The sequence below is a fragment of the Ictalurus furcatus genome, chromosome 13 (assembly GCF_023375685.1).
Source record: "Ictalurus furcatus strain D&B chromosome 13, Billie_1.0, whole genome shotgun sequence".
NCBI classification, from domain to species: domain Eukaryota; kingdom Metazoa; phylum Chordata; class Actinopteri; order Siluriformes; family Ictaluridae; genus Ictalurus; species Ictalurus furcatus.
In genome coordinates, this window is record NC_071267.1 from 9,614,240 (window position 1) to 9,636,871 (window position 22,632).

General features: G+C 41.7%; 1 protein-coding gene across 4 annotated transcripts in view; it reads left to right on the forward strand.

Moving 5' to 3' along the window:
- spag9b (sperm associated antigen 9b) overlaps positions 1–15,192 on the forward strand; it is a 54,363-nt gene extending 39,171 nt beyond the window's left edge. For all 4 annotated transcript variants that reach the window (XM_053640535.1, XM_053640536.1, XM_053640538.1 and 1 more), the window contains 23 exons: positions 355–448; positions 705–826; positions 1,862–1,919; positions 2,150–2,302; positions 2,675–2,726; positions 3,415–3,545; positions 5,290–5,346; positions 6,444–6,620; positions 6,711–6,840; positions 7,980–8,069; positions 8,160–8,333; positions 8,420–8,591; positions 8,681–8,887; positions 9,654–9,837; positions 10,027–10,149; positions 10,231–10,311; positions 10,428–10,495; positions 11,184–11,332; positions 12,115–12,286; positions 12,442–12,555; positions 12,735–12,911; positions 13,123–13,257; positions 13,349–15,192. In XM_053640535.1, the coding sequence (XP_053496510.1) occupies positions 355–448; positions 705–826; positions 1,862–1,919; positions 2,150–2,302; positions 2,675–2,726; positions 3,415–3,545; positions 5,290–5,346; positions 6,444–6,620; positions 6,711–6,840; positions 7,980–8,069; positions 8,160–8,333; positions 8,420–8,591; positions 8,681–8,887; positions 9,654–9,837; positions 10,027–10,149; positions 10,231–10,311; positions 10,428–10,495; positions 11,184–11,332; positions 12,115–12,286; positions 12,442–12,555; positions 12,735–12,911; positions 13,123–13,257; positions 13,349–13,467 (2,939 nt within the window). In that variant the 3' untranslated portion in view covers positions 13,468–15,192. The remainder of the gene's footprint in view (positions 1–354; positions 449–704; positions 827–1,861; positions 1,920–2,149; positions 2,303–2,674; positions 2,727–3,414; positions 3,546–5,289; positions 5,347–6,443; positions 6,621–6,710; positions 6,841–7,979; positions 8,070–8,159; positions 8,334–8,419; positions 8,592–8,680; positions 8,888–9,653; positions 9,838–10,026; positions 10,150–10,230; positions 10,312–10,427; positions 10,496–11,183; positions 11,333–12,114; positions 12,287–12,441; positions 12,556–12,734; positions 12,912–13,122; positions 13,258–13,348) is intronic.
- Positions 15,193–22,632: the final 7,440 nt, after the last annotated feature.

Here is a 22,632-nt window from a genome sequence, read left to right on the forward strand (position 1 = left end):
CCATTCAAATTAATCAGTTTCATTCAATTCTATTGAAAAAGTATATCCTGTTACTTGGTTAAAGTGTGCCAGCTAAGAGAGGAGCTCTGAGCATGACATGAAACACACCCTCTCACATAGGTTTACGCATTCAAACACACACACACACACACACACTCAATTCAGTCGCATCAGCAAAGCCGAATTGCACTCAGATGCCTGTGTTTTCACAACCCTAAGAGTTTTATTGACTAATTGGATTAGTGCAGTTGTGTCAGACGCATGTTTGAGATTCTTGCGCTGTGTTTTTCAGCTGTTTGCAACTACACGGTTCACCGTACTAGTCCGTGAAAGATATTTTGTGCATTTGAATAGATGTCCTCGAGAACACTGAGAAATCCGAGGTGCAGGCGATTATTGAGTCGACCCCTGAACTTGACATGGACCTGAGTGGCTGCAAAGGCTCCAGGTATTATTGCTCTTTCATTCACTTTAACACACCGAGAACTCTCTTCAGAACTGTGATGAAGTTACAGAAGTACAGATGAGGAGCAAGGATTTCTAAACCTAAATCTCTGTCTCGTCTCCTCTGCAGTAGCGTAAAGTCTGAGCAAAGTCGTTATAGATAGTGCTAAGTGTTTTAACAGAGACAGTTTGATTCGTCGAAGCCTTTATTTTTTGTTTGTGTGTGTGTGTGTGTGTGCGCACTCTGCCTTCTTCCTCAGCACTCCCGCTAAGGGGATTGAGAACATGGCTTTTGACCGCAACACTGATTCCCTGTTTGAGGAGCTCTCGTCAGCAGGCACGGATCTCATCGGAGACGTTGATGAGGGTGCCGATCTCCTGGGTAACTATTCGTTATCGACTGTGCAATGTACATGTCAGGTGTTGCACTGCAAGAGATGCAACACACATGGAATATGAAGAAATAGTTATCCTTTTGCCAGTTTGTCTTCAGTTGGCATTTTTCTTTGACTTAAATCAAGTCTTGGACTGAATTACTCGTCGGTGAGGATTCTGTACCTTCTCAGTCCTTTCTCCATTCCTCACTAACGGTAATCATGATCCATTGTGTTTGACAACACCCCCCGCTTTATTTTTTGCCACTTTCTGTTCCTCAGATGAATTCTTTGGTGTGTATGTAATTTCCCACATTTTCTTGCCTGACTTATTATTGCTGTTTTTCCTGTTTAAAATATTTTACATGTCAAATTTAATCTTAAATTAATTTTACATTTGTTTTTAATTTGCTGTTTGTGTCTTAATTTACATTCATGCTGAAAGTTTCAGTTTACTGTCTCCCCTTAACTTAAGTACAGTTGAGGTCATAAGTTTACGTACTTGTAGAATCTGCAATATGGTGTTAATTAACATTTTAATTATGTTAATTAGGGGCAGTGGTGGCTTGGCGGTTAAAGCTCTGGGTTACTCATCCGAAGGTCGGGGGTTCAAGCCCCAGCACGGCCAAGCTGACACTGTTGGGCCCTTGAGCAAGGCCCTTAACCCTCTCTGCTCCAGGGGCGCTGTATCATGGCTGACCTGTTGGTGTAGGGTGCTAGCATTTGCTGATGTTTATTTTAAAGGTCTAATTCGTAGCTCAATAGGTAAAAGCCTGCATCAGTAAACAGAAGGTTATGAGTTTAAATCCATTGCCTGCCATAACATACATATAGTAATAATAACAATGAATATTATTATGCATTATTATATTATAATAAAAATGGTAGTAATGTATGAGATCCTGTGCAACACACTCATCCCATTTCTTAATATATACTGAAATGTACTTATGAAATATCAGTCATGGAATTTTCAGCACATGAAAATATATTTCAGCATATGCTTTTGTCTAAACGAATGAATGTGTATTGCTTTTATGCAGGTATGGGTCGTGAAGTAGAACACCTTATCCAGGAGAACGCCCAGCTCCTAGAGACAAAGTAAGAAACTGTCATCTTCATTAAAGCTGATTTTCTGCATACTGTTTGTCACACAGACTCGACGTGGTCTGTGTTGTGATTCTCGATGTTGCAGCAGATATCTGATGGTTTATTGTTCTGTACTGCCATCTACTGTGTATCCATGGAATAACAGTTCAAGAGCTCAAAATGAGAAGAAGCACTGGATAAAACCTTGGGTTTTTGTATCTCTGTGCATGTGTGCATATTAGAAACACTCTTAACATAGTGAAGAATGACCTGCTTGGTCGTGTGGATCAGCTGACCTGTGACAAGGAGGTTCTACATGGCGAGATGGAAGTCCTTAGGCAGGCAAAAGACAAACTGGAGGAGAAGAACAAGGAGTTGGAGGAGGAGATTAAAAGGTGAGACTGAAAGTGCAGCTTGAGTGAAGAGAGAAGGGGGGAGGGAATAAATAATCATACACCACACTGAGTTTTGCGTTTACTTTGTAAGCATATCTTCAATGGTAGACATGTGATGTTTATGTTGTCTTTGTATCAGCTAGGATAATGTTAGCCTGTTTGACTGTTCACTTCAATTGAATGTATTTAATCCAAACTCAAAAACAAGAAAGGCTTATAAATGATGTCAGCTTAGAACTAGTGTGATCTGTCAGTGGAAAGTTCAGAACAGAAAAAGCGTTGTGCCCACAATGATTATTTACAGATACACATTTAAAAAGGGAGATTAACAGGTATGTGTATACAGGATGCTAAGGCTGTTCATTGTAACAGGGTTCGTGCAGAGTTAGAGGTGGCCAAACAGAAGACCAAAGAGGAAGATGATGTGAGTGTCTTGCCCTCCATGACTAAACATACAGTACTGTGCAAAGGTCTTAGGCATTTCCCCTTTTTTTTTTTTTTTTTTTTCCTTTTTTTTTTTTTTGTTAGTACAGATTTTTACATTATCGAGGCAGTACAAAAACATTTTAGATTCCCAAACATTAGTTTTCCAGCACGAAATTAAATGTTACAGAAAAATGTTTGTATGTCGGTAAAGAAAGCAGCATCTTAAGTGGTAAGACACTTTTCAGACAAAAGCCACAATGATGGCTGCTGGGTTTTGCTGCAAAAATAAGAAGCAAGTGCAAAGAAGAACCGTGTCTGGTTCTGTAAGATGCTCAATAAAACTTACAGCTTATTTCCTTATAAAACTGCACTAATTCTACCTGAGACTACTTTTTTATTTTTTTTTATTTTAATAAAGCAAAGGGTCGTCACACCAGATATTGCCTTTGTTTTATTTATTACTGTTTACTGCTCTTTATAGTATTTTTAAAAAATTTTTTTACTGAGAAACATTTAATTTCCTAATTTTTGAAGGCATCTTTGCTCTACTGCATTTTTTGCATGTGTCCAAGACTTTTGCACGGTACTGTGTATGTACACATGATTAGAAGTTAATAATATAAATGATGATAAAGATTCGATTTTGGTGCTTTTAAACACTGAGACTTTGGGATTTCTGGCTGCAGAGTGACGTCCCCACAGCCCAGCGCAAGCGCTTCACACGGGTGGAGATGGCCCGCGTCCTAATGGAGAGGAACCAGTACAAGGAGAGACTGATGGAGCTGCAAGAGGCTGTCAGGTGGACAGAGATGATCCGGTGAGCAGTGAGATTGTGCTGACACAGAGCTGTTCATCTTTTCAAAGTTTGAGATTAGACGTCCAAAGCAGATGCACCGATTACCATGAAAGCGAACTGTTTTTAAATCATCTTTCACAGTTTTTTATTTTTATTTTTATTAAAAAAAAAATAATTTTTGAGATAGAAAGCTAATTATGTGCCATCGCACTCGTATGTGCTTTCTGAACATCTCATTCAAGATTTACTCCACCTTTGCTATAAGCGCCACTGTTCTGGGAAGTCTTTTGGAGCATGGCTGTGGGGATTTGTGTTCATTCAGCCACAAGAGCATTGGGGAGGTCAGGCACTGATGTTGAGTGAGGAGGCCTGGCATGTAGTCGGCGTTCCAGTTCATCCCAGAGGTGTTCAGTGGGGTTGAGGTCAGGGCTCTGTGCAGGCCACTCAAGTTCTTCCATACCAACCTTGTAAAACCATGGCTTTGTTTGTTTAATGAGGTGTCCACATAACCCCCCCCCCAAAAGAACCCCCCCACTAATATGCATAAACTGGTTTTACAAGTTGGAAATGTGTTACCATAGTGTTTGAGTCCTGATCTCTGTGTTTGTTTCAGCAAAAATGACAAATTGTACCACATAAATGGACCAACAATTGTTTGTTATGGACTTCCTGTTGTTATTATTATGGACTTTTCATCTCAGTGCTACATTTGCAACTTTTCTTGCACTATTGTAGTATTACCTACTTAAAAAGCAAGTTTTGTAATGGTGTATTTATCTGCGTGTTTAAACATTGAGCTATACAGTCCCCTCCAAAATTACTGGAACATCAAGGCCAATTCATTTGTTTGTTTCTTGCACACTGAAGAAATTTGGGTTTGGGATCAAAAGATGACTATGAGAAGAGAGTTTATAATTTCAGCTTTTATTTCCTGGTATTTAAACCTGGTGTTAAACGACATCGAACATAGCACATTTTGTATCAGACCAGTCAATTTAAAGGCGAGCAAAAAATATCGGAAACGTGACTGACAGGTGTTTCTTGTTACCCAGGTGTGTCCTGTTGTTTAAACCAACGGTCCCCAACCACCGGGTCGCGACCCAATACCGGGCCGTGAAAGAGTTGCTACCGGGTCGCAAGAACGGAAAAACGTCTGGGCTATATGCGATGCCAGTGTATTATTTATTGTGCGTTTCCCCTTTAAGAGCCACTCTCCAAATTTACATAATGGTAGTAATGTTGATATAATAATAACATAATATTAACGCGAGTGTGAAACAAACATTGCTCGTAATTTGACAATTTCATGTAAATAAAATTTTTGTTCTGATCGCCTCCCCCTATCCCCGTCCCCTCCCGCTGGTCCGCGAGAATATTTTCAAAATGAAGCCGGTCTGTGCTATAAAAAAAAAGGTCAGAGACCCCTGGTTTAAACAATAAATAGCTCTGAACATCTACTCTTGGTTTTAGCCTTCAGCTTCACCTGTGAAGACTTTTTCGCATTTGTTGTTCAATAGGATAAGCCAACATGAAGACTCGAGAGCCGTGTATGGGAGAAAAGAGCAGTTATTTCTACTTTTAATTTACTTCAAGGCTTATTTGCTCCTATACTATTGCTGGCTTAAAAAATAGGGGGACTGTATGTGTTTGTGTGTAGAGTTTGAAACACTGTTTAGAAGATTAGATAACCAATATGGTGGATTATGATTGAGGTTCTGTATACGATATTGTATTTTTGATTTTGTATTTATACTTCCTTACGCAGGGCCTCAAGAGAGAACCCAGCCCTGACTGAGAAGAAAAAATCCAGTATCTGGCAATTGTAAGCTTTCCCTCTGGATTAAATGTTCTTATGGCCCTGTATGTGTTGCCGTTCGTTCATTATCTCCCCCTCTCCTTTTCATGTGTTTTTGTTTTCTTTCTCTTTTCTCAGGATGTAGGTAAAATGTTTAAAAAGAAAAAAAAAATGCTTGTAAATCCACTCTTGCAGTTGGTCTGGCTTTTAAACTCAAAACATGCTCTTGGATTTGGGAATGGTTTTCCTTGAAACCTTTATTATTTATTTATTACAATATATTTTTTTTTACAGCCAAACTAACTCTTTACATAAAAGTTAATTAGAACAAAATTCGAAAGTCTACTGCAGTGCAATGCCCACACGTTCATTGCACAAGACTATTGTTTACCTCTTTTAGTCTTTGATATTAAAACCCTGTGTACACTTGGCCATTCCCAGGTCTTGGTCTTGGGATTTATGTGAATTTTCTGGCTGTGGTGTGATTTTGAATTTGGATAAATATTTGGGGTTTTGCATACTCAAAATTCCTTTATTCTTCTGTGTGTCCCTTCAATGTACCCTTCATCCTACCTCCTGTTGTCCTGTGTGTTTGTAGAAGGTGTGTGGGTGGGTGGGGAGAGAGCTCGTGTAGACCGCACTAAAAACGATTCCTAAAGTACAGCTGTCAAATCTACAACATAGCTTACCAGTACAAGAATAATTTTTTCCCATATTTTGAATGTAAACAGCAATTAATAATTGGTTAGCCAAAGAAGTGAAAATCAAAGCATTAGTACCAAAGTGCATGTATGAGTCTCTGCACAAATCAGCTAATCATAGTACGAGTGTCCAGGTTATTCTGTCGGTTCTCTAACGTTTCTGATCATTTGATGGAGCGCATGAGCAGCATTTGCAGCGGTTCGACATGTCAATCTCGGGCGGATCGTGAGTTGTTGCTAAGCAGGGTGGGGGCATGCCCTATGTTTGGGAAGTGACCCTCTGACCCCTCTAACTGTTCACCTATGACATCTAACACTGCTGCTGCTACTGCTTGTGTCTGCATATCAGTCCTTGTGTGTTGTCTCTCTCTATCCCCGCTCTCTCTTTCTCCTCCTCTCTGCCTTTTTTCCTCTCATCCCCAGTTTTAGCAGACTCTTCAGCTCTTCCTCCAGCGGTGCAGCCAAGAAGCCAGAGGCTCCTGTTAATGTTAAGTACAACGCCCCCACCTCACACATTGTGCCCTCTGTTAAGAAGAGAAGCAGCACCCTTGCTCAGCTGCCCAGCGACAAATCAAAGGCTTTTGACTTCCTCAATGATGAGTGAGTGATCTCTTTTTGAATCTCCTCTAAAACCAAGCTGTCAGGGATCGGGTGTAAGACGCGCACATGTGTGTGTGTGTGTGTTTGCAGTCCGGAGGTGGAAAACATCGTGTCACGTAGAGAACAGAAGAGAGCTCAGTACCAGCAGGTGAAGGCTCATGTCCAGAAAGAAGATGGTAGGATACAGGCCTGTGGCTGGAGTTTGCCTCAGAAATACAAGGTATGTTCCGAAAGTCTGAAAAAGTGCCTGGAATCTAACTCTCCAAGACACACTGCTATTGCATTGGATCGAACGTGAAACTTCTCCCTCATAAACCGACAACAAATGCATAACTTTAATAAATAAATTGTACAGTCAAGGTCATAATTTTATGTACGCCAGGCAGAATCCGTGAAATGTTAATAATTAAAATTAAAAAAAAGAGAGATCATAAACCTGCATTTAGTTTTTTTTATTTAGTTCTGCCCTGAATAAATAATTTCACATAACAGATGTGTACATATAGTCTACAAGACACAATAATAACTGAATTTACATAAATGAACCAGTTTAACAGTTTACATTACGCTTGATTATTAATACTGTGTGTTGTTACCTGGATGATCAACGACTATGTTTATGTTTTGTGAGAGTTCTTCATGAGTCCCTTGTTTGTCCTGAGCAGTTAAGCCGCCCCACTGTTCCTCCAGGTCCGGCACATTCTTTCCTTTTCCAGCATCTTCTGCATATTTCACCCCTTTCCAATAGTGACTATATGATGTTGAGATCCATCTTTTCACACTGAGGACGACTGAGAGACTCTTACACATCTGTTATATTATTTATTTATTTTTTGTAAATAAAACATATATTTTGAAATATGTAAATATCTTATGTAGCTTCTGAAGGGCAGTACTAAATGGAAAAAAAACAATCTTTAAACAATTTTACACAAAACATCCTTTTCAAAAGTTTAACACCAAGTCCCCCCCTCCTTTTAGTTAAGAAACTAAAATGTAGTGTTTATCAATGCTACTTGGTCCATGAAATAGTTTATATCTTTACAACCTACTTGATTTAAACAGGAACTACCCTATCAAATAATTTCAGGGATATTTAGTCAAAATAATAGCTTTGTGACCTGTTGCAGTGCTACTGTCTGATATTGCATCTCTTCAAACACGTCATCACAGGGTTAGGGTTAACCCTAACACTAGGTTCCACAAAATCCAGCTCCTTCATAAATCGCTACTGGCCAATCACTACAAAGATCGGCAGCACGTTCGGATATTTCTGTCTCACAGAAGTCATCCCCGAAGACGATCGTAATTTACAAAATCTGACGTTTCGCTGAATTGAGTTTCCCTCTTTCACAAAAGGTTTCAAATGCTCAGGCGGACAGTAAGGTGAAGAACTTACCAGTGCCTGTTTACCTCAGACCTTTGGATGAGAAAGATGCTTCCATGAAGGTAAGAAGAATAACATGACGTATTTGAGAAATCAACTCGGAAACACGACCGAAGATGATTGTTTGACCTTATATGTCCATGTGTGCGTAGCTATGGTGTGCTGCTGGTGTGAATCTGTCAGGAGGAAAGACACGTGACGGAGGATCTATAGTAGGAGCGAGTGTGTTTTATAGAGATGTCTCAGCACCGGAGAGCGGCAGCCTGAGCCCCCGACTGGCAAGAGGCTCTCAGAGCAGTTTAGACAAACTGGAGCAGGAGCTCAAGGTAGAAGTTCAAACACTTTTTGTAGAAACTGTTATAAAAAGTCTTCCAAGCTGACTTGGGGTATTGTGTTGTGGGATGTTTTGCAGGAGCAGGAGAAAGAGCTGAGGCAGCAGGACGAGCTCTCCAGTCTGGTGTGGATCTGCACCAGCACTCACACCACCTCCAAGGTTATAGTAATTGATGCCAACCAGCCTGGAAAAATCCTGGAGAGCTTCTTCGTCTGTAACTCGCACTTGCTCTGCATCACCAGTGTGCCAGGTGTGAAGGGAAATACACTTTTGCAGAGCGTACACCTAGAGTGTTTCCCAACTGAATTTTTACCATAATGTCGGATGATTGTGCTGCAGGTGCCCGGGAGACAGATTACCCTGCTGGTGAAGAAGTGTCCGCAAACAGCCAGGCAGGTGGGGCCGAGGGGGCATCACACACTGGCACTGCAGCCAACAGCAGCTTCGCTGGCTCTGAGCGTGTTCTGGATGGCATCACTGTGGTCGGCTGCTCTGTCGAGGGGGCTGTCGCTGTTTCCCAAACTGCCGGCACGGACTCCGTCGATGGTACGGGATCAGAAGACTAGAAAGATAGTCTTTCTTTTGGAAAACCTCAGTGAAGTTCACTGATTTTGTAAAGACTTAGGTCTGGCAATTAGTCGTATTATTTTGTGTAGCTAATTGCATTGAATCATATATATATTAGTTAAAAGGCCACTGTCTTGCAGCTGCATGTTCCCGGTGTTGTCTGTGCTACTTGTGCTATCTTTCTTTGCAGTTTGCACTGCTTTGGTTCATCCCTGAAATGCTCAGTATAATTTGCTACAAGCACAAGTTAATTAAAGTAACAGTAGTCTTCATTTCGAAGATGAGTAGCTATTCCCCCCCCCCCCCCCCCCGTCCTGTCCCGTCCCCCTTCACTTGGGATTACAAAAGGATTCAAAGAATCCAACTTGGACAATGTGTTAAAGTGCATCTATTATGGTTTTTCAACGTGCCTAATTTTGTTTTAAAGGTCTCATATAATAGATTTACATGCATCTGAGGTCAAAAAACACTTTAATGTGCTCATAATTTAAACTGCAGCATTACCTTTTTTCCCGCCAGTGTCACAAATGACTCGTTCAGTGATCCGTTCTAAAAGGATTCATTCTAAACTAAACTTTCAGAGAGCACACTCTGCTCTGATTGGTCAGATGTCCCAGTCTGCTGTGATTGGTGTACCGCTGTCAGCGTGTGTCATGAAAGGAAACACCCACTACCATAACGAGCTTCATGTTATAGTGAGCACTGTCCCTCACTGAGCTCTCCTCCGTCTCTTTCGTCTTTTCAGCCGATGTGTTGGGGCAGCGCAGGCAGGCTGGAGTGGCTGCAGCTGAGGAGGCTTTGGAGGCCACAGAGAGCAGCAACACCACACCTGCAGAGGAAAGCCAGCCTGGGATCTACACCGAGCATGTGTTTACTGACCCTCTGGGAGTCCAGAACAATAGAGACCCACTATCCTCTTACACACAGAGGTGCTTTCACCGCTCGCAGTGTCCAAATGTTTGACCAACATCTTGCTATGTAGTGCCTAATACCTTGTCTATATCTTCCAGTGTTTGCTGGAAATAAAAAGCTGTCCAAATGCTTAGCTATAAAGCTTCCATATTAAGTCACCATATTAAACTGGGGGGTTTGTGTTTTCCTGCCGAATAATGCTTTAGGGAATGTGATCTTGTAAAGGACGGGGTGAGTTTAATACCTGAGGAGCAAGACCTGATGAGGGAGGAGGCTAACAAAATGAGCAGTGTCCTGCCCACTATGTGGCTCGGGGCACAGAACGGCTGGTGAGTTGCTCCTCGATCTGCCCCTCAATTATCTCAACAAGTTGTGACCTGCACCTAATGTCTCGCACCTGTCTGTTGCAGTATCTATGTCCACTCCTCTGTCGCACAGTGGAAGAAATGTCTGCACTCAATAAAGCTGAAGGATTCTATTTTGGGGATCGTGTAAGTAGATTAGATTGCAATATGTGGAATTTAATTCCACTACACAATAAATTCATGTTATCCTCTCTCTCTCTCTCTCTCTCTCTCTCTCTCTCTCTCTCTCACGCTCTCTGTAGACATGTGAAAGGAAGGGTTTTAGTGGCCTTGGCTGATGGCACGCTGGCAATATTCCACAGAGGTGTAGGTAAGGTTTTTACACACGAGCAGTTATGATATTTTATATATATACACACACAATACTGTGCAAAAGTCTTGGATACATGCAAAGAAATGCTGTAGCACAATTATGCCTAAAATAATGAAATTAAATGTTTCTCCGTTTAAAAAAAAAAACTTACTATAAAGAGCAACAAACAGTAATAAATGAAATAAAGGCAATATTTGGTGTGTCGACCCTTTTGCTTTAAAAAAAAAAAAAAAAAGTATTCTCGGGTACAATTAGTGCAGTTTTATAAGGAAATGAGCTGTAAGAGTTAATGATCATCTTGTAGAGCCAGTCACGGTTCTTCTGGAGACTTTGACTGTCGCACTTGCTTCTTATTTTTGCAGCAAAACCCAGCAGCCTTCATTGTGTCTTGCCTGAAACGTGGTCTCTTGCATAATATTCTGCTCTCTTTACTGACATACAAATCTAAAACGTTTTTGTACTGACTCGATAATGTAAAAGTCATAAAAGAAAAAATCTACAACAAAGTTTGCACTAAAGAAAATAGGGTGCCTTAGACTTTTGGACAGTGCTGTACATAAAATGAAATCCATTGTGACAAATCCTTGACGCAATTAAATGTAAACCTTGAAGAAAACCCGCTTTTAAATCATCCCCTGACATTTTAATAATCGATAATATGGTGTTGTGGTGTTTCCTTGTGTAGACGGTCAGTGGGACCTGACCAACTACCACCTGTTGGACCTGGGCCGGCCGCATCACTCCATCCGCTGCATGACTGTGGTTCACGATAAAGTGTGGTGTGGGTACAGGAACAAGATCTACGTTATCCAGCCCAAAGCTATGAAAATAGAGGCAAGAGAAACTTGTCATTGTATAGACGTAGAACTGGTTGTAGTACCAGGTGTGGTTTTCTTTTTCCTTTATTTATTTATTTATTTATTTATTTTTATAGATTAAAAAAAAAAATTATATAAGCCTTTTGTCTTAACCTTATTCTTTATGGTGTCAGCAATTAGTGTAGTTAGATGTGCAAAACAAATGATTTAGGTAATAATATAATGAAGGTAAGCTGATTATGGAATATTGCCAGGTCTACACGAGTCCCTAACCCTAGAGTTTTTAGTTTCTTCGCTTAACTGTAGTCAGTTGAACTACATTTTCCCGTAGTGACTTGGCAGCACTACTTTGTCGATAAAATTGTAGTTAATGCTGCATCAGTTCACCATACAGAATATATGATTTTAAAATAAATCATGTTATGGATTTCTTGTTTGGTGCTTCAACACAAAACAGACTTGAGTCTATTTGTTTATTGTTATTTTATTGTCGTCTTGGACGTTTTTATGGAATTGGACATACTGTCTTATCGGGAGTAGATTCTGTTTGAATCCGAAGATGGAAATTATCTCATGTACATGCAGTACCATATAGAAAAATGGAAAGGTGTACATGCACTGAATAACCTGATGATTAGGATACAATCCAGGTGGCTTTAATAATTCTGCTTACATGACCACACAAAAAATTCGGACCTTATTAGGATCAGATCGTTCGTGCTCATGTAAACACACTCGTCGTCGCCTGTAAGATTTATGCAGGTTTCTCATATTGACGGTGCTCTTGCCCATGTGTAGAAGTCCTTTGACGCTCACCCACGCAAGGAGAGCCAAGTGCGGCAACTAGCCTGGGACGGAGACGGCATCTGGGTGTCTATCCGTTTAGATTCCACACTTCGACTGTTCCACGCACACACCTTCCAACATCTGCAGGACGTCGACATAGAGCCTTACGTCAGCAAGATGCTAGGTTGGCACATTAATTCATAAAGTACACATACCTTCCCTCTGAAAGCTGTGTTCCTTGCTATCGTCATATGTTTAATTTGCTTCAGTGTGTCATATCATTTGACTAATATCAAACGACCCTTTTTCTTACTGGTCTTTTCATCATATTTGTCTCAGGCACTGGTAAACTGGGCTTTTCCTTTGTGAGGATCACAGCATTGATGGTCTCGTGTAACCGCCTGTGGGTCGGAACAGGGAACGGCGTCATCATCTCTATTCCTCTCACAGAGAGTACGTGATTTTAAAGTCTCTTCCGCGTCTCATTTACACACACTGACTGTCGCAAGGTTGTTAACTGACTGCTGTAGTTAATATGCAGCTGCTTTTTTTTTTTTTGTCATGTTGAATTTAAAACATAATTAAAAAGACATAGCATCTTTATCTATGATTTATTTAATTTTTGAACAAAGCAAAGACAGTCACTCAGGGAACGTCCAACCGGCCAGGCAGCGTGATTCGTGTCTATGGTGATGAAAACAGCGATAAAGTGACAGCGGGGACGTTCGTCCCTTTCTGCTCCATGGCCCATGCACAGCTCTGTTTCCATGGCCACCGAGATGCAGTCAAGTTCTTCACGGCTGTTCCAGGTATGACCCGTGAGTCTCCAGTCACGTTCTCTATGATGATGTTTTACCGTACATTAATTGTCTGTTTTTCTTGCTGATCATCATTATTATTGGAAAAAGACAACATGGAACTGTCCAGCCGACGATCATGGCTTTCCTTCTGTTGTTTGTTCATGTATTGACGTATTCTTGCCTTCTGTTTGCAATCTGTGTTTTGTTGCCCCTATCGTAGGCCATGTTGTCCCATCTGCTGGAGCAGGAGGCGAGGCAGGCGGTGACAAGCCAACAGCAGACTCGCCCACACCAGAGTTCTCGAAATCAGTCCTAGTTATGAGTGGTGGAGAAGGTTACATTGACTTCAGAATGGGTCGGTGTCTTATACTCGGACGTTATACGTTGTACATCTGCCGGAACCTTTCTCACATTGTTTTCCTACCACATCTGTCTCCCCATTTCAGGTGATGAAGGAGGTGAGGGAGAGGACCTAAGTGAACCCGCTCTGAAGCTGCAGCCCTTCCTGGCGAAAGCCGAGCGCAGTCACCTTATAGTGTGGCAGGTCATGGTTAACGGAGACTGAGCTTCGATGCTTTTACTCTCGGCCAGCCAAGCGCGAACATTTCACAACTGAGGGTTTGCCCTTCTGTGTCTGTGTTCTTATTTCTTTTTGATTTTATGTCTTCAGTTGAAGGGCCTCTGTTATTGCGTCCAGCTATCAGGAATTTGCAGTCAAGTCTTTGCACATTCACTTTCGTGGCAATACGAGTCTCAATCCTGCGCGCACCTAAATAGATGGATCCATCCATCCATATAACATCTAAAGACTGCAGGACTGTTGTCTGATGTGATCAGTCTATACAGTGAGGGGGGGTTGTTCCATCCAGTTTTGCTTTCTTTTATGGGTTTTTCCAAATTCCAAAATAGCCCTGTCTGTCACGGGTAGATCAAGATATCCATCAACACAGTGAACAAGTAGATAAATGTTAATTAAAATACCGTGTTCTGTGTAAATAGCTGTTGTAAGTGGCTGGAGGGCGAAATGTTTGCACAGCCAAAAGTACCTTCTTGAGAAATAGCTGCTCCTAGGCTAAGTCAAGGCTTGCAAAAAAGCTTGCATGCCCTAGTGCCTGCTCTTGTCTTTAGGCTGCTCTGCTGTATTCTACACCACCCCTCTCTTCTCCAGTATATTTCTTCCCAGCTCATTTCGAGAGACACGAGACAAAGCAGCGTTTTTCATCTGTTGTACTTTTCATATGTATGCTATTCTGTGACTTACAGAAAGGGTTGATGAATGGCAGAGCATCTATTTATACATTCATGTTAAATTGACCAAAGGAATTCCGAAAATTTGTAGTCATTTTGTACGACTGTGGATGATCAGCTCACGCCCTTGTGAAAACGGGAACAGATTTAACTCATTACATCATTCACAGTCCAAAGGAAAGCCGTTATGCAATATTGCTCGGATCATGAACTGGTCGTAGGCACAGTGGGGATTTTTCTTTTCACTGCTTGGTTTCCTCAAAAGAGCACCCCACTTTTTTTTGTGTAGATTTAGAGACTAAATGCCTATTTTTATGACACTTTTGTACCTTTTTGTCTTTTAGACTCTAACCACAGGCGTCTGTAATGCGGTAAAAGAGTTAGCTAACATTCTGCTGATGTTATGCTGCTGTTCTGCTAGTGGTAGTGGGTGTATGGAGGGGCTTTGTCTGCAGTCATTCCTCTTCTCCACGAGAAGAGAAACGACTTTTACATTGCAACTTTAGCCATCTCAGTATTTATTTCTATGAATGAGCCTTTGCAGAAAAGAATGTAACTTTGTATATTGAATATAAATATATATGAAATATAAATATGTACATGAAACATAGTTGGCGTGGATTTGTTGTATCGATAGATTAAAATGGTTGTTTGATATGAAAACAGAAGACTCGGAATGATTAACCCTCGAAACGTACCTTCACTGAGCTATGCACTATTTTATAACGACCCAGAGTACGAGTGTGTTTTTGTTTCTCTGCAGGTTTGTAAGTGCGTGTCGGGTGTTTCGAGTGTGTTTGCAGTGTATGTAGAGTTGTGTGTGTGTGTGTGTGTGTGTGTTGTACTGTAATCCTCTAGGCCACTTTTCCCAGATCAGTGCGTGTAAACATGGGAGTGACTGCAACTGTCCCACCCAAAGCCCACTGTAAGGTTGCGGTGAAAGCGTCTGTCTGTCAGACATGTACAGTGCCGTATTCACGTCCAATCATCTTAGCTTTACACTTTTTTAACATCTATTAAACTTACATTTTGGGGAAACGTGTGTCCTCGTGTGGGTTTGTTTTTTTTCCCTTCCCATTTCCTCCCATCACAAGCGAATTTGTCTTACAGTTGTGGTCATAAGTTTACATACGGCTTGCAGAATCTGCTAAATCTTAATAATTTAAAAAAAAAAGAGAGAGGTCATAAAAATAGCATTTTAATTATATTTAGTTCTGCCCTGAATAAGATATTTCACATAACGGGTGTTTACATGCAGTCAACAAGACACAGTAATAACTGTAATTTAGTACTGCACTTCATAAGCTAAATATATTGATAGATGTATCTATCAATGAGGTATCTATGTTTCTTCAGGGTCACGGGGAACCTGGAGTCTATCTCGGGGAGCATGGGGCACAAGGCGGGGTACACCCTGGACAGGGTGCCAATATTTAATATATTTTGCAAAAACTAAATGTATTGCATCTGAGAGTTGAACTTAACCAGCCTCTCTCATGTCATCAAGCAAACGCCTTCCTTCTACCACAAGGAGGCAGTATAATATCACAGCCTTATCCTGCCTTTGAAATGACTTTCAGAGGAAGCGAGGACTCTGGCTCAGCAAAGGGAACATGCTGTACATTTCCTGCTCTCTTAGGGCAATGAAGCTCCATATCAGCACTAATGCATTCAGCAACCAGGAGATTTGTGGGTTTTGTATAAATAGAAAAGACATTTCCCCCCTTAGAGAGTATATTTATTGACTTTGAAAAATGTGAAATCATCAACATATGCCGTCTTTCCAGAGTCTCTACAAATGATTTCACCTCCTCTACTCCTGCCAGAAATCAGTTTATTGGTCACAATTGGGAGCTTTACTCCCTTAGCATGAAAGCAGTCAAACATCTGCGAGGATTATCAGAGGATATCTGAGGAGTGTTCATAGTAAATACAAAACCAGTAGTCAGTGCAAAACTACCCTCCTTCTGCTTCATCCTCCTCTTCCTCCTCTCTCTGTCTGCCCCCTCACTTTCCCCTTCTCCTGAACAGACTCTGTGGTTACGTAACCCAGTCAGCTGGTGTATCCATGGAGGATTCCCAGGGCAGAAGGACAGGGTTTTGCTGTCCTTGCGCATGCGCTTTCACGTAGCCTGAGGGCCTGGACACTCAGACCAGCAGGGGCTTCATATCTAGCAGTTAGGGAACAGTGTGTATGTTTGGATATGTGAGAAAAAAAACCAAGAGGCACCAGCTGTTTCATCCCAGTTGCCTTATTATTGCTGTAATGTCATCATTGTTATTCATTACTCTCTGTTCATTCATTTGAATTGGATGATATTTGAATGGACGCAAATGCATTAATCAGGCACATAGAAATAAGGCCCCATAACGTTGTCTCAATTAGTTTTCATCATATCTGCAAGTCGTGCATACGGGACCTGTCGATTATCCCTTAGTCAGAGGGTTTTCTTAATTTATCTCGCCTCCTGTCTTTTGCAATACTTGAATATATTCCCTTCTAGCTTCAGATTATTTTTTTTTTTAACGTCCTTTTAGTTGTTAATCATCTGAGATAAGATTAACAGATCAGCTCTCATGTTTCATTTCATTCCTGTTTCTATCTGCATCTGTAACAGAGATCCATTTTTCTAAGGCGTGTTCTACTTTATTTGAACTCTCTTGATTGTGTCCACTATTTATGATGAGGGGTGTGTGATAATTCGGCTCACTTTAACATTACGGCACGCCACATGGTCTCGTTTGAAAAATAGTGCAACGCCTGAGATTGATTTGGTGGCTCTCATTCCCCCACCCCCCACCCTGCATCTGCTCAGACTAACAATTGGAGCGGCTGTTTAGTTCCTGCGCAGTCAGTGTGATAAATGAGAGGTGCACGTCACTCTCGGTTCTCCGCACCAGCTCCGTGACGTGACGCGATTCACTCTGACATCTAGTCGAGCTGCATATGAGGCGCTCTGATGGCCTTTATGTGACATGCCAGACCAGTTCTTTCAGCCTGTAATGAGATGTGAGCTCTCTGCTATGATGTGTGGTGGTTAACTTTATTCAGGAAGGAGTTGTTTTCTTCTACATAGACAAGCTCATCTGCTATGCTTGATAAAGTGGAGGAATCGCTTAAAAAAGTCTTTCTCTAGTCTCCTTCCTTCCACTGTGCTACCCCAGACAGTTTGTATTCAGCGCGTTCAAATTTAGCCTGCTTCCAGCAAGAGCGTTATAGAGTGTCACGTGGTGCACGTAGATGACTTGTCTCTTATTAGCAGCACTGTTTTGCTGACTTTGATTGATGTATTCCTGTGGCGCTCTCACTTTTCTGCTAATAGCACCTTTTTGATGCTTGTCATATTTACGACATAGGTTCAAAAATAGCGTAACTTGTGGTCGGCCTCTATGGAAGTCCTAATAAGGTGATTTTTCTTTTATTTAGCTCCTAACAAACCCAAGAGTTTGAAAAGGAGTCGTGATTGTAACTCGTACGTCAGCGTATAAGGTTTGAACCTTATACGCTGTGTATATATATGACTTCATGCAAGCTCTTCCTTTTGATATAGTTCTCAAATATGCAAAAACTGGGAATCATTGTCATGTTAAATGGCATAATATGAATACAAGTCATGCCTCTGTCTTTAAAATAGGTGCAGTCAACCCATGAGAGGTGTGTATAGATGTAATGAATTTGGAAGTGAAATTTCTGACTATGTATGGGGTCAAAGCCAATGGGAGACACCATCCTGGCTCTTTGCTATTCATGTGAAGGGGGAAAGCAGGGTTATATCTGGACACTGTATATGACACGTACGGTTATGTCTACACCCCTCTGCCATCCTCAGTCTATCCCCTGTGGCTGTCTATCATCATGCGACCAATTGGGAGGCTGGCTCGGTTATACAGTCCTCTTCCCTGGAAGCGTTATTAATTGAAATGGCACGTCACATGCAAGGCGCAGTCTCACGTTCGACTCATCAGCCAGAAATATCAATGGCTGCTCTATTCCGAGGATCTACCCATAAGCCTAAACCCGAGACACGTCACTTTGTTTTCCATGACTCTCTTCATGCGGTCTCTGATGGAACAACTATGGAACAACCTTTGCTGCCCTTGCAGAAAACACAAAAGCTGGGATGCAACTGGAGAAGGATTCTGTTCTGGGTGATGAATGCGTCCCTGGAGTCCTACTTGATCTTGGGTTTCTACAGATCAGGATATCAGGGCCTAGCTACCTGTTTTATGGCGTTAGGAAGCGATTTGGGACCAGGAACGTGAACACAAATGTTGGCATTGTTAAGTGAGAGGTGGATTTACTGCCACAGGTGTGCCTCAAAAGCTTTGTACTCTACATTGTTTCACGCATTCATCTTTAGCTTTAAATCCATGTTGTCCGTGTCAGTGGGGACACTGGGGACGAGGCCGGAACACAACCTGGACAGTCCGTGACTGTCACACCAAGCAGTTATTTAGAGTAGCCAGTCCACCTACATGCATGTTTTTTTTTAGAACGTGGGGGAAAATTGAGAACTTAAAGGAGACACACGTGTAACTCCACACAGACAGTAACCCAAACTCTGGATCGACCCTCGCTCTGTGAGGCAGCAACGCAACCCGATACACCGCTGTGCCAGCGCTGTATAAATTCACTTACAGGAATTTCCAGTACTTTGAACACACATCAAGACAACACCCAAACCAGTGTACACTTCACAAGTCCTTGAAGAAGCTATCACAGCTTTACATGGCCTGATTATTTGTTCAACTAAAACCCTTGGAGCTTTTAAATGCTTTTCTTCACAGTTTTTGATCTGAAGCTTCTATCTTGCTAAACAACCCGGAGGAATTCACAGGCACAGGGAATATCAAACAGAGTTCATACTGAAAAGATTCCACTCCTTCACTAACTGCTTAAATTGTTTTAGACAGGTTAAGATGAAAGAAATATAGTCCGGTATTAGTTTGTGCATGCAGTGCAGTCCCTGTACAGGACGATGGCTGTTTTAGCCATTTCTGGTGTCTCCATTGATAGGTTTATGACTCTGAATTTTTATTAATGGTGACATCACTGCACAGGAAATTCCATCATCGCCTGGCCAGATGTCTGCTACAGTCTTTAGCGATGATCTAGTAGCCTGAATGGATTGTTGTTTACTTTGAGAAAGCACTTGAGGACATCAAAACATAACACAACTGATGCCTTCTGCGGTGGTTCAGTCCTGTTTTTCCACCGTAGATACAATACTGGTGTTAAAGCCCTGAACATTGGACAACACCAAATGCTATTTACAGATGTAAAAAATATCACCCTGTCCCCTGACAAAAGAAAATTCATTAGAATGAGTTGTTTTCAAACGATGTTTACCACCATGAATTCTCTCTCATACCGTATGTGTATCGTTTCTCAGGGTGCCGTAAGACAATCAAGAGCAGTTCTGACAAGTCATGTTTTGACTGTGGCCTGTAGGGAGCACTGATGCGTTGTGAGAGTAAACACACATGACGCACACAATACCATCTCCGTCCTACAGCTCTTGCTCAATTACTGCCTCGATGGTGAAGCTGGACGCAGTCCTGTTCTCCCACAGTTTGACCAGCTGGGGGGACCGAGGCATGGCATGTGTGAGGGAAAGCTGAGAGGCTCTGAGTTTTTCTGTTCAGCAGGAGATTCTACTGTTTCACATGCACTAAGCTGTAAGGCAGGCGTTATTGCCAAGCCGACCACAGCGTAGGCGACGGCTACTCGTGGCAAATCTGCACCCGGGGTTTATCAGGAATTCTCACACTGATCGAAACATGGCACTATTCTGCAATCAGCAGTCATGCACTCTTCCCTCCATCCATAACCACTGAGAGACACCCGTTAAAAGACGGTAATTCGGCAGTCTGGAAAATGTGACAGGATTAATCATCTATTAAATTGTGAGAGATTGTCTCAGAGAGAGAATGAATGTGGTCAATACACCATTGCTGACCTTTACTGGTGTCAGGGTCTTCTCAATTTCCCTGAAAATGGACGCTGCCGAAATTGTTTTCGAGTTTGTCATGATTTAACCATTTCATGTAAGCAGTGTTAGCAATTCTCCTAGCAGACTCGGCCACCACGTCCATCCCCTTCATCCATTTCCCCAACCCGTCATTGTTTAAGCCGGTCATTATAAAAACATCTACGTAGACAGTGTTTTAAAGACCGCGTTTAGAACCGAAGTGTTCTTTACGCTCATGTGAGATGAGAACAATGTTGGCCTAATGACGTAGAAATGTAGACAGTATAGAGACAGCAGAGACAATTGAACAATGGGCTACTTGCGTGTAAGGCTATGACGCGCTTCCGCTTTGAAAGAGTACGGCTCTGGTGTCTCCGTTCCTCAGTACGGTGACTCAGTAACTTGTATAACTATAGTCTCTGGATTTCTAAAAGTTATATGTAAAGTAGGTATTGTATCACCTTTGGACTTGTGTATACATGCCTTTCTTCAGCTTGCTAGAAGGCAAAGCTCTGCAAGTATTCTTACTTATCTGATGAATGTCACTGATGTTTGTCTTCAGGGGCTCTTGCGACACAGACCGTAAATTACTGCCATTGCACAATGCGGGAGCAGTATGAAGACGAAAGCAGAAGTGCTTCTGTAATTAGCCCATTACTGTTCCTGATGATAAAATGACCAGAGGTATTTATCACACGCAGATGGTTACTAGTTATGATTTTGACAGCAAAATAAAGTATCACAGAGAAAAATAACGAACCCAGAAACTAGATTATAAAAGCTACAGAAAAGTGGATCACTGTTCACAAGCTCAAGTATACACTAAAAGTGTACTACTACTAATATATTAGGATTTCATAGGACACGCGGAGGCTCGGGCGGGATAAACATGAACAGTTTGGGTTTAAATTACGTCTCCAGTGTTAAAGTTTCACTGCATTCAAATAAACTAAGAAAGGCATGATTCAGCATTAGGTATTCTGGGAAGCATGTTACATCATGAAATCCTTAAAGACTTTTCCCATGTTTTAGCACGTCCGGTGTCGGGGGTTCGATTCCTGCTTCCGCCGTGTGTGTGTGTGTGTGTGTGTGGAGTTTGCATGTTCTCCCTGTGCTTCAGGGATTTTGTCCGGGTACTCCAGTTTCCTCCGGACTCCAAAGACTTTCCAAATCGTCCATAGTGTGTGAATGTGTGTGCAATTGTGCCCTGTCCAGTGTATCCTCCGCCTTGTGCCCTGAGTTCCCTGGGATAGGCTCCAGGCTCCCCGTGACCCTGTGTCGGATAAGCGGTATGGAAAATGGATAGACTCGGATAGAAGTACCCGTTTAATTTTGGATATACCAGTAACGATATGATTCTGAAAGCTATTTTTGAATGTGTGAAATATTCACACGTACCAACAAATTAGGACATTTTAGCTTTGCATTTGACATGCTATGAACGTGTGTGAATTTTTCAGTAGATTCATTAGGTTCATTAGTTCCAACTTACAATCATTATTACAGATATTGTTATTAAAGTGAACCAAGTCAATATTGCACATATTGGTGGATACTCAAAGCTCTAGTATCATATAAAGAATGTGGGGGGGGGGCGGAGAAATGGGATCAGGACATTCCTAATAACATCAGTCTGTGCATGGCTGCTTCTTGCACTGGCTTTCTTCATTGATGCCTTATGAGATATGAGAATTGCAGGGGGAAAAATTGACTTCATTCTCAGTGAGTTGCAGTGATCTAAGCAGTGACTAATTAGAAGACAGCGATTCCAAATGAACTGGCCAAGCTATAGCTTTTCATGGTGACCCAAGCGGTTTACCGGCTTCCCAAAATGAAATAAGGTTGTGTCTTGTATTTTACCTTATGTTTTGTAACATTATCGTATTTTCCAGTAGGTGTCATACCAACACCTGTTCCCCCGCCTCCTGAGTTACAGATTTAGCTTACTCAGAAACAGATCATTAAACTTTTTTTTTCTTTAAACCTCCGTCCCCTGCCCTGATCAGAGGAGGCCTGTTAGCCACATGCTTGGCAACTGACCTCTGATTGATTGGCACAGAAACCTGTACTGACATGAAGTGTTTGTCTGGTTCAGGTATGCTTGAAGTTCGATTCCTCTGTGAGCAGCTGTAATGGTGTAGTCAGTCGTGGTATCGTAGATAGCCGAGTGGTAATCCGATCTGACCTGCTAGAGTTCTCTCTGACCCAGTTCTGCACACTCCAGAGGAAAATTTCCACATTCGCATTCTTGGACGGCGGTAAAAGATAACCAAATACTGAGATTATTAGCTCCAGTTCCTGCGGGTTAGAACATACTGGTCCAATCATGGGTTCTATTTCTGTTTGCTGTCTGCTTGAGTGACAGCTGCTTTTTACATGAATGGTGCTGGATGCCAGGTGAGCAGCATTAGAAATGTGAAGCTGTTGGGCCATGATGGCATCATGAAATGAAGAGTCACATGTTTGGAGAAGAGTTAAACAGATGGTAGCTGTTTTTTTTGTTTGTGCTG